We start from the raw sequence: 12,908 nt of genomic DNA on the forward strand, positions 1-12,908 counted from the left end.
TTATAGCACAGGCATCTAAGGTTACTGGGGAAATTCATACTCTACCTGCAACATCTGTGGCCACAAGGACTGGGATGTCCTTTTTCTTAAAGTCTGAAATGACCTTGTTTCTTTCACTCTGATCCATGTCACCATGAAGCAGGCCAAGATTATGACCCTCCTGCTTAAGGTTATTGGCCAGCTCTTCAGCATTGGCTTTTTTAGTAACAAACAGGAGAACACTCCCGGAAGAGGTAAACTCTACCAGACGCCGGGTAAGCCAGTTCCATTTACTAGGCCCAGAATGGAGAATCTCCACAATCTGAGTCACATCTTCATTTGCCTGGAAAGAAATAAATGAAATAGATGACTGACATTTGTGCCTCAGGACACATGAGCAAGGACCAGACATCACATTTTCTACCTGCATCTAGAAGAACCCTGAACAATCCTTCTCCTTGGGCCTTCCTTCAGCAAGTCAAATGCAGCCCAAACCTTAACATGTGTTCTCCAATCACAGTGATCTCCATCTCCTCTAACGTGTATGTACATGTAGCTAACTACTTTGTAAGCCCCGATACTCTGCCAGTACTTTCCTATGTACCTATTCAGATTACTCCTAAGAGAGTAAGCTCCTTCTCTGTCCCTCCCACTTGCTCCCAGCACAATTCATACGCGCACATACAAGGCACTCAGAAATGAAAACCAGACAATGTTAAAACACTAACTGCACAGAACTTTAATAATAAACCAAGCAAGCAGCTTAAGGAATTCTTAAGGCTTTACTGAATTCCAAATCACAATTGTAAGAAATTTTCCACATAGGGCATATGTATAGTTAAGAGAAAAAAAAAAACAAACAAATCTTAACTCACTTTCAAACCACCCCACTCCTCCTCCCACAATCATTAAAATGTCAATTCCAAAAAAGTAATTACTTACTTATTTAATTAAAATAAAATAAGACAAAATGTCAGCTTCATCCTAACTGACCAGTAGTCTTCCAGGCAAAACTTGCTTTTCCCCCAAAAATACTTGGAAAACTTTTAAACATTCAAAAAGAGTAAAATGAACAAAAATCAACTCCCATGTACCCATCACCAAATTTCAACAATTACCAACATTTTGCCAATCTTGCTTCATCTATCCTCCCTTGGGTTTTTTAAAGCAAATTTGAAACATGTTGCCTCATCTGTAAATGCATAATTATTTTTTTTCTCTTAATAGTGAGAAATTAATTCCATGTCTCCATAATATGAGAAATAATCCACTGGGATCCCATCCAACCCTGCTCAGGGTTACCTCTCCAATATCTCCCTGCACCACACGAATAGGGTCAATCAGGATGTCTCTGGCCAGTTTTTCAATCTTTTTCCGAAAAGTTGCACTGAATAAGAGAGCTAAAAGGTAAAGTAAATTCTGTTAAAGAAACAGTATGACTTTTCCTTTTGAATACTCAGTAAGCCTCCTGTTGACATTCATTGTTCAGTTAAAAAAAAAAAAACCTATATGAACTTTTAAACCTAGTTTAAAAATTGATTCATTAAGGAAAAAAGATCTGCCCTTATTCTATTATTATACATTTTCAGTTAAGACAAGGGTTGTCAGCATAGTTCAGAAAAAGGCTCTTGACTTCAAATCAGCAGATCTGCACTGTGTACTGCCTCTGTATGGACTGGGGCAAGAATTTAACTCTCACCCTTGGTTTTATCATCTGTAAAAATGACTTAAGTTCTATCCAATGATCTCTAAGGTCCTATCCAGCTCAGATAAATTGTCATTATCTCTCCCTTTATGGATCTCACTAGTACACACATGGTCATTTTTGCTGCCATGACTGTGAATGCTTATAAAGTAACAAGGTGTTTATTCTGAGTACAAATATAGCTTAGTTAAACTGCTTCATACATACTCTGTCTGTCAGGACGGACATGACTTGCTATGGATCGCACTTGGTACTCTGGAAGAAGTAGAACAGTAAAATTAATATTATAACTCTGTATGATAGTTTGGGATGCCTAGAAAAAGTCATTTTAGTTAAAATCTTCATATAAAACATTATAAACATTAAGGAAATTCTGAAACTTCTAGACTTATCACTCAGTATGAAACTCAGAAACACCTGCCCTCCATCTAGCTGGGCCAGGCCCAGTGGTGGTCCAATCAGTAAGACAGTTATTTAGAATTTTCACACAGCTGGGTAAGTCAAGGAGGACAGGAAAGCAGAAGGCCCTGAATATGATATCCACCTACTTAAGAAAAGAGACCTAGATCTCCACAATCAAAGGCACAGGAATAAAAACAAAGCCTAGCGACAATACTCACCCTATACACACAGACACTTTCAAGTATCTTCAACCTAGTCAAGCCTAACATACTTCTCCTGAGAGAACTTTTAAAAATAGTTCATGTCTTAGCTATATCCCTATGGTCTATCCCTGTCCAGAAGTATCTTTAGCTTCTCTCATGCAGATAAAACACTGGTATGTCTAGAAAGACACGGGAAAAATAACATCATGAGGATGGGACAGAAGAAACTAGTATTCAAGGCATACCAAATCCCATGTCAAACATTCGATCTGCTTCATCAAATACGAGGTAAGAGACTCTCTGAAGATTGGTAGCTTTCTTCTTCACGTGATCAATCAGTCGACCCTATGAGATCCAGAAAATGAAAAGTACAGTCATCCCTCAGTATCTGTGGGGCACTGGTTCCAGAATTCCCCACCCCAACCCCGCCAGGAGGACTCTCAAGTCCCTTGTATAACATGGAGCAGTATTTGCATCCTGCGTACATCCTCTTGTATACTTTATCCCATCTCTACATCACTTATAATACCCACTACAACGTAAAGGATACATAAGTAGTTGCTGGCACAAGGCAAAGTCAAGTTTTGCTTTTTGGAAAATTCCCCCCCACCAATACTTTCAATTCTTAGTTGGTGGAACTCACAGCTGGGGGAAACTTGTCGATGTGGAGGGTCGACTGTATAATTAAAGGCATTTACAAGAACTTTCTAGAATTCTGCTAACAAAAGTGCTAATACTGTCTTGGACTGTAACAGACACTAGTCTGACAGCCTTAGACTACGCGCTACAGAGACCAAAAGAACAGAAATTTTGTAAACTCAATTGGATTCTTCCTTTACATTAATTATAATTTAAATTGTGAGAAGGTGGCCAGAACTATTTTTGTGAGGCATTCTGAAATGACCTAATTTAAAGCCTCATTGCTGATTTTTAATACTTAGACTACAGTCTTCTGGGCAGTTCTGACTACTCTAAATATGTTTCTGATTTTTGATGCTCTCAGTTAAGCATGGTTCCATTTTTTAGAAGAGCATAAGAAAAACTCTGATGCAGAGGGAAACTGGTAGCATAAAGAATCTTACTGGACTGCTATTTTAGTCAACCAATCGAAATTCAGCTAAATCCAGCCGCTGTCACTCAAGAGTATCCTCAGCCCTGCCTTACTACATTTTCGAGGAAATGCCCTCCAACAACTGACCGATGTCCCCACACCAAAAGAGGCTGAGAAGCTACTCAGACCCAAGACATACTTACTGGTGTACAAACAACAATCTCTGCCCCTTCCTGCAGGGCTTTGGCCTGCTCCCACATGCTCCCGCCTCCATACACGGCCACTGATCGAAGATTGTATGCTTTTCCAAACCGCTTACATTCTGCATGGATCTACAAAGGCGACAGAATGATGTATTAACAAACTGTGACACTAACAGATAACCTCTGTCATAACCCAGAAGGGAGTTCTGAAAAACACAGAATGTGATGTCAACAGAAAACCAAAAGCTAGAAAATGCTTTAAAATCAAAATTTTATTTATAATGCAAATGAAGAGTACCATTATCACATCTCCATAAGCTATCTAAAATCTTGTGATTAATTTTCACTTCTCTTCCTGACCCTGTCTCATTGCCTTTCCACCAAGCACAATGAATTAACAATGCAGGAGGGAAACACTGGGAGCTTACAACACAAACAATTCCCATATTATATTTTTTCTCCTAAAATAGTAGTTTTTTTTAGGGAAACGTATGTATTTGGTGATACAGAAAATATATAACACATAATATTTTCCAGAAATTTCATGGTAGCACTACAATGTGAATGTACTTAATGCTCCTGAACTGTAAGTTTAAAAATGGTTAAAATAAGTAAATTTTATGTATTTCACTACAATTAAAAAAGCTTCCTGGTAATTCTACCCGCTTGACTGGCTAGTCCCTTTTCAGTTCACACATGGAAGGGGGCATTCTACATAAAGCACATACCTGCTGGCACAGCTCCCTAGTAGGACACACAATCACTGCAATTGGTCCATCACCTGGTTCCAATTCCTTCTGGTCCATTATGTGAATCAACATGGGCCAGATAAAGGCTGCAGTCTTTCCACTGCCTGTTTTGGCAATACCAATCATGTCTCTACCACTTAACGCCACAGGTACACCCTAGAGGAAAAAAAAGTATCCACTCTAAACTTGCAGTCTTAAATGTGTACTGAAGGAAATCCCAGGGAAGGGTAAATCACTATTAATGACATTTATTTCCAATGGAACAAAAATATCCTGGGCTATGCATACTGGCTATGGAATAATGAGAAATACCTGGCATTCCCATAAACAATTTTTAAGAAATAATAATATCATTGCTAAAATTTTAAAAAATTTACCTCCTTGAGAAAGTACAGACTACCTATCTCATCTATATACCGAAAATTTTCAATAAAATTCATATATAAATGGAAAACAGAAGCTATTACTTTCAGTTATAAATGAGAATTTTCAAGTCAAGGACAGAGGAATCCTTGTCACTGGCTGTGCTAAATTTGTCCACACACAAATGTTTTTTTGTTTGGTTTAGGCCTAATGAACTATATTCTTCAAGACATATTTTGAAATATGTCATATCCTATTTTCAAGACATTTATCAGACACAAAAGAATATTTCCCAGACCCTTACCACTTAACAGTGGTAAAAATTCACTTTTGCTTTTTAATTTTTAAAGTTTTCAAAAATACTATCCATGTCAATACAGTTCTGTACTAAACACTGTTTTACTGCTTTGACTTGTTTGTAAAATAAATATAGTCACTGAATGTCATTCTACTTCATTTTCCTTTCAATATGTTTTACTTACCTGGCACTGTATTGGCGTGGGCTGTGTGTACTCAGATTTCCGAATCTGATGCATAAGTTGTTCATCAAACCCAAAATGAGCAAAACTACTTCCTGGTCTAGGAGGTGCAGCACCAGAAACCTAGAGACAAAGACAACTTGCAGGAATGACTTGTACTTCAAAATAACCAGCACCGAAAGTTCAACAATATCCGCCTGTATCTATCTAGCAGTTAGGTTCAGTATGAAGAAGTGAAAATACAAGTCTGCAACCAATAGCCTACACTGTCTGAAAAGGTAAAACTCAAAATAATAACAGATCTAAAACTTCATGTAAAAAACTCCAAGATAAAACTCCTGAGAAAGCAGTCACGTGATTTTAAAAGATTAAGGGCCTAGAAATATCTTAAAATTAATTTTCTCTTAAGAGATAAAAAGAAGTAATGTTCAATGAATTAGAAGTCATTAACTTTTTTTTCATTTGTATAACTATTAGGTAGGTAGCAGGAAAAAAAAATTTACTCTTGAAATAAAATGAGGAGTGCAAATGAGTTCCAAATAAGACATGTCTTTACCCACTGGTTATAAAGATATAATCTACTGTCTCCAATTTGTTATTCCTGAAGAATTAATGTCCCACTTAGTGACAGTGCAGACAATGCCAAAACGTTTCAACTGTACCCAGGTGAAGAATGGGGCTCCACCTCCATGCTGACTCCAACAGTGGTGACCTTTCAATGTTTCTCCGGTGATGCTGATATTTCTAATCAGCATTTCACTTCAAAGTTTTTTTTGAAGGGGCACTTCTTGGAAAATAGGCAAGTACATGCGCGCGCATATGCATGCACGCGCACGCACGCACACACACACAGAGCACCCCCGACAACCACTCACCCACCCCTTAGAAAACACAAGTTCAAACATCATGTACCAACTGGTAAAGCCAGAAAGTTGTCCACACCAAAGCAGACACCACCATATTATCTGTATGTTTCACGTAACATCTAGCATCACCCTAAATAGTGTGGCCAATGTGCAGCCCAAAGCTTTTTAGTGAACAATTTAAACTATTATTCTGATATTAGTGCATGCATATTTTTTAGAGTTGTTAGTTTTTTCTTCTAATTAAAAAAAGTGTGCTGCATATAGTTTGAAAAGCAAGTGTATCTTAATTTTGAAATATTCTAACATTTCCCATGTTAGTCACCTCCATTAATCTTGTCTCCTCTTCCTGAAGATGGGAACCCCTTGCTTCATCTCTAGCCCACCCAATACAGTTCTTAGCACATTGTTCTCACTGCAGAAATACTTACTGGTTTTAGTTTTAAGGTCACATGACCTACTGTTCCAACACAACATACAAAGTTGACCAAACATACTCATACAGCATTCATGTGTGTCACATGAAAGAAAAAAATAATCATATCTTAAAATATCTGGAAGACTAAAACAATAAAATCAAGACACAAGAGCTCAAGGATCTAATTATTACTCTATCAAAGAGAGTTCAGGGACCATTAAAAAAGAAACTAAAGGTTATTTTAATTTGGATAAACAACAATACTAACTCCGGACTTATTAATATTAATATGCACATTGCCTTAACAACTGACTTACCCGAAGATTGAGCTTATGCCGGAGATCTATTAGCTGCTGTGGGGTGAGGTTGGTTATCTCTTCATGCTCATTGTAAAAATTTTTTTCAAATGGTGGATAGTCAATCTGCAGGTCCAATTATTCAAAGTTAGTCTAGAATTCAAGAGTCAATCCTGTAAGTTTGATTTTAATGCAAAATAACCTCTTACAAATATTATACAAGTAAAGCCATAACCAGCTAGAGAGAACAAAGGAATTCATTTATCCATGACAAAAATCCCAAAAGTACAGCCAGTACGTTCTCTTATTCCCTTTTTCAATATAAACACAAATCTACTTCCTAAAGAGACTCTTAAGAACACCTCAGATTTGGACAACTTTGACACAGACTAAGGAATCTCTAATGCCAAAGGACTCAGATATTCCACATGTAACAGATCTAGGCATTTAAAAACACTTCTAATATTTCCTTTGGGGAGAGCTCTGCCTTTAGTGGGAGTTCTATTCTTTTTGATAACATGGAACTGTTTACATAACTTTTAAATTATATGCTCAAGCATTTCCAACTCCAAAGAGGGAAGAAGTCACATTTGCTACTCTTTTCATAGCCTACTGTACTAATAATACAAAACATTAGCATATTATTACATATGAATTTGGCTAAATGATTCTCTTTTTGACATGGTATGTCTACAATAAACTTATTTTTTAAGAGGAACTTAAGACTTTCATAGATGGTCAAAAACTTCATAATCTTGGATACAGCCTAAAATTAATCATCTTTCTATCAACAAAAAATAAAGAAGTATAAAGTTTTCCTTTAGCATTATTAATAGGACCTTTGTTATGCTCCCTACAATGCTGCACACTATGCTGTTAACAGGATTTTATTTAGTTCTCTTCACTTATCAAAATGGAAGCTCCATTAGGGCAAGAATTTTTGCTTCGTTCACAAAAACTCACAAATATGTAAATTTTTTACACACACTTTTTTTTGTATCCAAAAGAAAAACAGAAGAACAGAAAGAAAGGGGTATCCCGTCCACATTTCTGGTCTCTCCTAGTAGACCGCCCATTCGTATTAGGACAACTGTGGGATACCCCAGGCATAATAATGAAGTTCAAGCACTTTGTCAAGTATCTCAAACATTTTATTAGACAATTATTTCAAATACTTGTATGTTTTCCCTTACTGGATTTTTCACCCTTTATCATGGATATATCCTCCTAGATCAGTTTCACATATTTAGTTTCATTTGCCACCAACTTCTTATGTGGTAACAGCTATGCAAAAGGAAACTGAATATAACCCACACTCCAACCTAGGCCAGTAGTTCTCAAACTTGTTAGTCTCAGGTGCCCTTTACACTTTTTACACAAGTTTTTGTTTATAGAGACTAAATCTATTGATATTTACTGTAGTAAAATTAAAGCAGAGGGGAAAAATTTTAATTTATAATTCACCTAAAAATAACAAACCCAATACATTTTAACATAAATGCTTTAATAAAAATAACTACTTTATAATACTGTTCTACATTTTTGCAAATCTTTACTCCTCTGATACTATACTGAAACCTGACAAGCGGTCATTCTTAAAGGTTACTGTCATTGTGAAATCTGAAACCATATCAATAAACTTTCATTTTGTTATATTATAATTCATGGGTCTATCATGTAGTTTGAGTGGAGCTTTTATTCATGCATGATTTTGTAACATACACTGGCCAATTGAAAATACTGGTTCACTGAGATGGTATGATGATCATCCAAAACATTTCATTATATAATTATATATAGATACACACACACACACACACACACACACATAACGTTTATCACCATCAATTTCATTACAACAGACTTTAAATATTGGAAAGCTGTCAAGCTCACTGTGGTGAATTTAAGTTTCCCAAATTCTAATTTTTGTTTGAAAGCTTGAATTTCTATTGTCGACTGAAATAAATGCGCAGCCTAAAAGTTAAGAGTTATGGTTTATTTGGCGGGAGGACTCGAGCCGGGCTGAAAGCCTCTCAGATCACTCTGAGGGACTGCTCCCAAGAGGTAGGGGAGGAGCTAGGATATATAGGAGCTTTTACAACAAAGACCAGGTAGTTGGAACAACAATAGATTGCTTGTTATCTAAAGAAAACCAGGCATCTTAAGTTAAAGCATTTAGTGCTTTTCTACGTATGGGAGGAAGAAAACATTTGGGCTCACTGAATTCATTCCTTTCGACAAGCACCTAGCTATCTAGGGCCAGTATCCTGTCCTTTCTTATTCTGAGTCCGCTCAGAGGGCACCACTGTGAGTGGCTGCAGAGGCTGGGCTGCAGGCCTGTCCTCACTGGGGGGTGGCGGCAGACGCTGATGACTTGGTTTCAGCATTCTTTGTTTACTGACATGGCTGCAGTATTTTCATTCACATTGCAGTATTTTTGTTCACACTATCATGGGCAATAAAAACTTTCAACTGTTTTCCTTAAAGTGTCATTCATTTTCTCAAGTGAAAATGGTGTTCCATGAAGAAAAGCAGCTAGTTCAGCTCACAACTCAAACACCTAAGTGCCTGTCCCCTTGAAACAGCTGTCTTATTTTGCCATGTGATAGAAATGCTTTATTCATTCTTCCCATTTTGTCACACACAATGAAAAGACATGTAACATAAGGATCAAGATTTAGTAAATAAGAATTTTTACTGTTTCGTCAAGGATATTCTTAAGTGAAGCTGGCTTTTGGGGGGGGGGGTAACCATGATGGTCTGGCAGGGAAGAACACAGTGACAAGAACAGCTGGTACCACTGTCTTGATTCATGCTAAGGTGTCTGCACTGCTTTTATCCACTGGTGCAAATGCTGACACAGTGAAGAAGGCAAATCATCTTAGCATTACTATAAATTCTTCTGACTTTGTAGACTCCCTGAAAAGATCCTTCTGAATCCTAGGGCCATACTTTGAGAACCACTGCTTTAGATCTAGAATCACTAGGGTATACAAGATCTATCTAGTCTGATACTTAACCTGCATGAAATACTGATTTTTTCTTTTTTTCTCCAAGTGGATATACTGATACCCTTGTTTCCTTTTCCTGATTTAAGGAACCTGTAATTCTTGGTTCCATTTTGAAGGAATAGCCTCTCATCTGCCCCAGATCTGGGAGAAATAGTAAAGATTTACAGCAATTAAAAAGCAAATGCAGGCCCAGGGACTCACTGTGAAAGAAAGGTGGCAAGCGATGGTGTGGAAAACAAGTACAATTGCTTGAAAAAAATTCTTAGCCGAAAATCGAATGTGAGCAAATAATTCAGCTATACCTTGAACAAAAATATAGGCTATAAAGCCTCAACCACTCAGTCACTTTCTGACTCAATCCCTGGGCAAAGACCTCAAGATCCCAGAGGACAGATGGTCTTGTGATCTAAGGAGTACAAATCAGGAGTACTCAGATACTGGGAAAACCTAAATATTAAAGCTGAAGAAAACTGTACCAGCTTGAAAGAAGAGTTAAACTCAGCAAAACACCATACCTCTGAATGATCAATAGGAGGAAGAGGATCAATGATTTTTTTGGAAGGTGCAATTGGATTTCCATCACTATCATATTCCAAATTATCTTCCTCCTCCTCTTGAACCACACCAGCAGTTGGGTTCTCTGCCATGTACCGAAAATAAGCTTCCTGCAGGAAAGCACAAGGACATAATCATACCCAAGTACAATTGAGAACATTTCTGCTCCTGTAATTAGTGTACACAGTGTACCAGATGACTGCAGTTTAAATATCTACCAAGTAAGGCAAGACTCTTACTAGCAAAGATTCCTTTAAACAATAGCAGTATTCAGAGGGACAATCAGAGGAAACAAATGAAAGTTAGTACCATAAAAATGATTTAGCTTGCTTAACAGAAGACTTATAAATCTATCTGTTCCACAGCCTTCCTGATTTAGCCTGCTTAACAGAAGACTTATAAATCTGTCTGTTCCACAGCCTTCCTGGGGTGTGGTGTCTAGCTACCCTGCCCAGAGCTGTGGAACACATGCTGTGACTTTACCAATCCAAGTTTGGAAGCTGACACTGATTAGAAGGGTCACAAACATGGAAAGGGCTATTGATCACTCTGGTTCCCATCTCACCATCCCACAACTGAATGGGGAAAAAATACTGAAGGACAGTCAGTTAATTAGTGTTCCATCTCGAGACACAAGAATCACAAACGGAGCCCTTAGGAACAGGTAGAGGTTAGATATTGCTAGAGGCTATCTGTAGATCCCACACTACTGTATTTCTTGATTTATCAGACTACACGTTAATTTTAATTAAAAAAAAAAACAAGCTGAATAAAGCTCATATTTGTTTTTGATGCCATAGGTGATCAAAAGTTCCATCTTCAACATGGGGGAAAGCCACATGAATCTTTATATTACCAGTTGGTCACACATGTAGAAAAGGAGCAAGTCAAATGACATTCCCTGCTGAACGTCAGGAATGGCCATTTCAGTGAAGGCAAGCTCTAGCTTGTCCCCAGTATAGACTTTGTGGGGTAAATGTAAAAGATAGAAATACTGCATAGGAACTCACTTGGTCATCTTCCTCTTCAATGTCATCTCGAATACCCCTGGAAAAACAAGCGGAGAAACAAACTTCCCTGCAAATGTTCCACATACCCAGCTCCACACTTATAGCACATTAGTGTTGAATTCCATACAGCCAGGAACTCTCAACACTAACAATAACAAAGCAGCAATGAGCACAGTGTAAACTATCCATCCATCATATATGCCTGGTTTCATTCTATAAGCTGCAGTTTGCATTTCTTTTGAACATGATGATATGATACTCCTAGAAACATCAAATTCTAACAGGATATAGGGAGTAAAACTTTTAAAGTTAGATACCCAAGGATCCTTGTCTAGTCTGGTCAACCCCATACAAGAAACACAATGCAGTTGTGAAAAGCATTTTTTAAAGTATATTTTTAAAAAAACAAACCTGCATTGGGCATACACTAAAAAGAATGTTATAACCTTCTTAATGTACCTCAGAGTTTCTAGCTCTAGAGTAATTGCATTCAGCCAAAATCCTTGGGGATAGAGAGAAAAACTACATCACCTCTTTAAGTTTGGCACTAAAACTCCCAAACAATTCAAAGAAAACTTTCACCTCCACTTGCATCTCTCAGGAGCTACAAAACGTACAGCTGCTTAGTTCCCACAATCATCCCTTTTTAATCAGACTTTCTGCCTAACCTAGGGGACTTGTAATTCCTAAGGCAAGCAACACCACCAGTACAGGGCAGCTGGAAGAGAACGCAATACAGAGTAAGCACTGAAAAGAGGGCTGAACCTCCTTATGGCACAGGAACTTTGCGGGGGGGGGGGGGGGGGAGCACTGACTGCAAAGCAGAGGGAAAAGTCCAACCACACCTTCTTGTGCTTAGAAGCAAAAGACTTAAGAGGAGTGTCTTCAGCAAGGGAAAGAGAAGAATTCTCTTTCCCAGAAAATAAAGTATTTCAAGTTCTGACTAGTTGCTAAAGCATGATGTCACCCTTAAATGAATTAGATTACTTATTCATAATATACATAGTATGTTATGATATAATCACCATTACTTCTCAAAAATAATGCATTAACTTCTTTTATATTAGTTACGGGACAAAACTCAAAGCAATGAACCCGAACTTTAGTAATGATGCTCTCTTGACTCCCATTGTAATTCATTCTGTTTACTAAAAATTATTTATAATTGAATACCAAGTATTCTACCAAAAAGAATGTTTTTTTAATTACTGCAAATGCAAAGTCATCTCTATTAACTATAAAAACATTCAAGATAACAGGAATAACTTCAAGTCAAGACATCTGTGTACTTTAATTTTCTCTATAAACTTTGGGGGTACAGGTTTTGCAATAATGCAGCAATTTTCATGTAACTTTTCTGAAGGAGAAGAAAACAACTTACTTTACGTTTTTCCTTTCCTTGTCCTTTTCTTCAAGTCTCTTCATGTCTCTCGCCGCTTGATCCTAATGAAAAAAAAAAAAAGAAAAAAGGGGGAAAAGAGGTCATATGGAATCAACTAAAAACACTGAAAGGGAAATTTCGTGAAGAATTTTTAGATTTGAGTAAGAACCACCACAGTTCTAGCTATATGCCTTTGCTGCAATCAACGATTATTTTTCAAAGAGAAACACCCAAAGGTGG

At 37.3% G+C, this 12,908-nt stretch overlaps 1 protein-coding gene across 3 annotated transcripts in view; it reads right to left on the reverse strand.

Moving 5' to 3' along the window:
* Positions 1 to 12,908, reverse strand: part of DDX42 (DEAD-box helicase 42) — a 34,694-nt gene that overhangs the window by 5,760 nt on the left and 16,026 nt on the right. For 2 of the 3 annotated variants that reach the window (XM_031468870.2, XM_010981702.3), the window contains exons 4-14: positions 12,669 to 12,730; positions 11,288 to 11,324; positions 10,238 to 10,387; positions 6,733 to 6,837; positions 5,138 to 5,257; positions 4,272 to 4,448; positions 3,544 to 3,672; positions 2,535 to 2,634; positions 1,892 to 1,939; positions 1,282 to 1,379; positions 46 to 322 (exon numbers count right to left, since the gene is read on the reverse strand). In XM_031468870.2, the coding sequence (XP_031324730.2) occupies positions 46 to 322; positions 1,282 to 1,379; positions 1,892 to 1,939; positions 2,535 to 2,634; positions 3,544 to 3,672; positions 4,272 to 4,448; positions 5,138 to 5,257; positions 6,733 to 6,837; positions 10,238 to 10,387; positions 11,288 to 11,324; positions 12,669 to 12,730 (1,303 nt within the window). The remainder of the gene's footprint in view (positions 1 to 45; positions 323 to 1,281; positions 1,380 to 1,891; positions 1,940 to 2,534; positions 2,635 to 3,543; positions 3,673 to 4,271; positions 4,449 to 5,137; positions 5,258 to 6,732; positions 6,838 to 10,237; positions 10,388 to 11,287; positions 11,325 to 12,668; positions 12,731 to 12,908) is intronic. The other variant, XM_064495677.1, reaches the window with a different exon arrangement.

The sequence above is a fragment of the Camelus dromedarius genome, chromosome 16, assembly GCF_036321535.1.
Source record: "Camelus dromedarius isolate mCamDro1 chromosome 16, mCamDro1.pat, whole genome shotgun sequence".
In the NCBI taxonomy this organism is placed as follows: Eukaryota; Metazoa; Chordata; class Mammalia; order Artiodactyla; family Camelidae; genus Camelus; species Camelus dromedarius.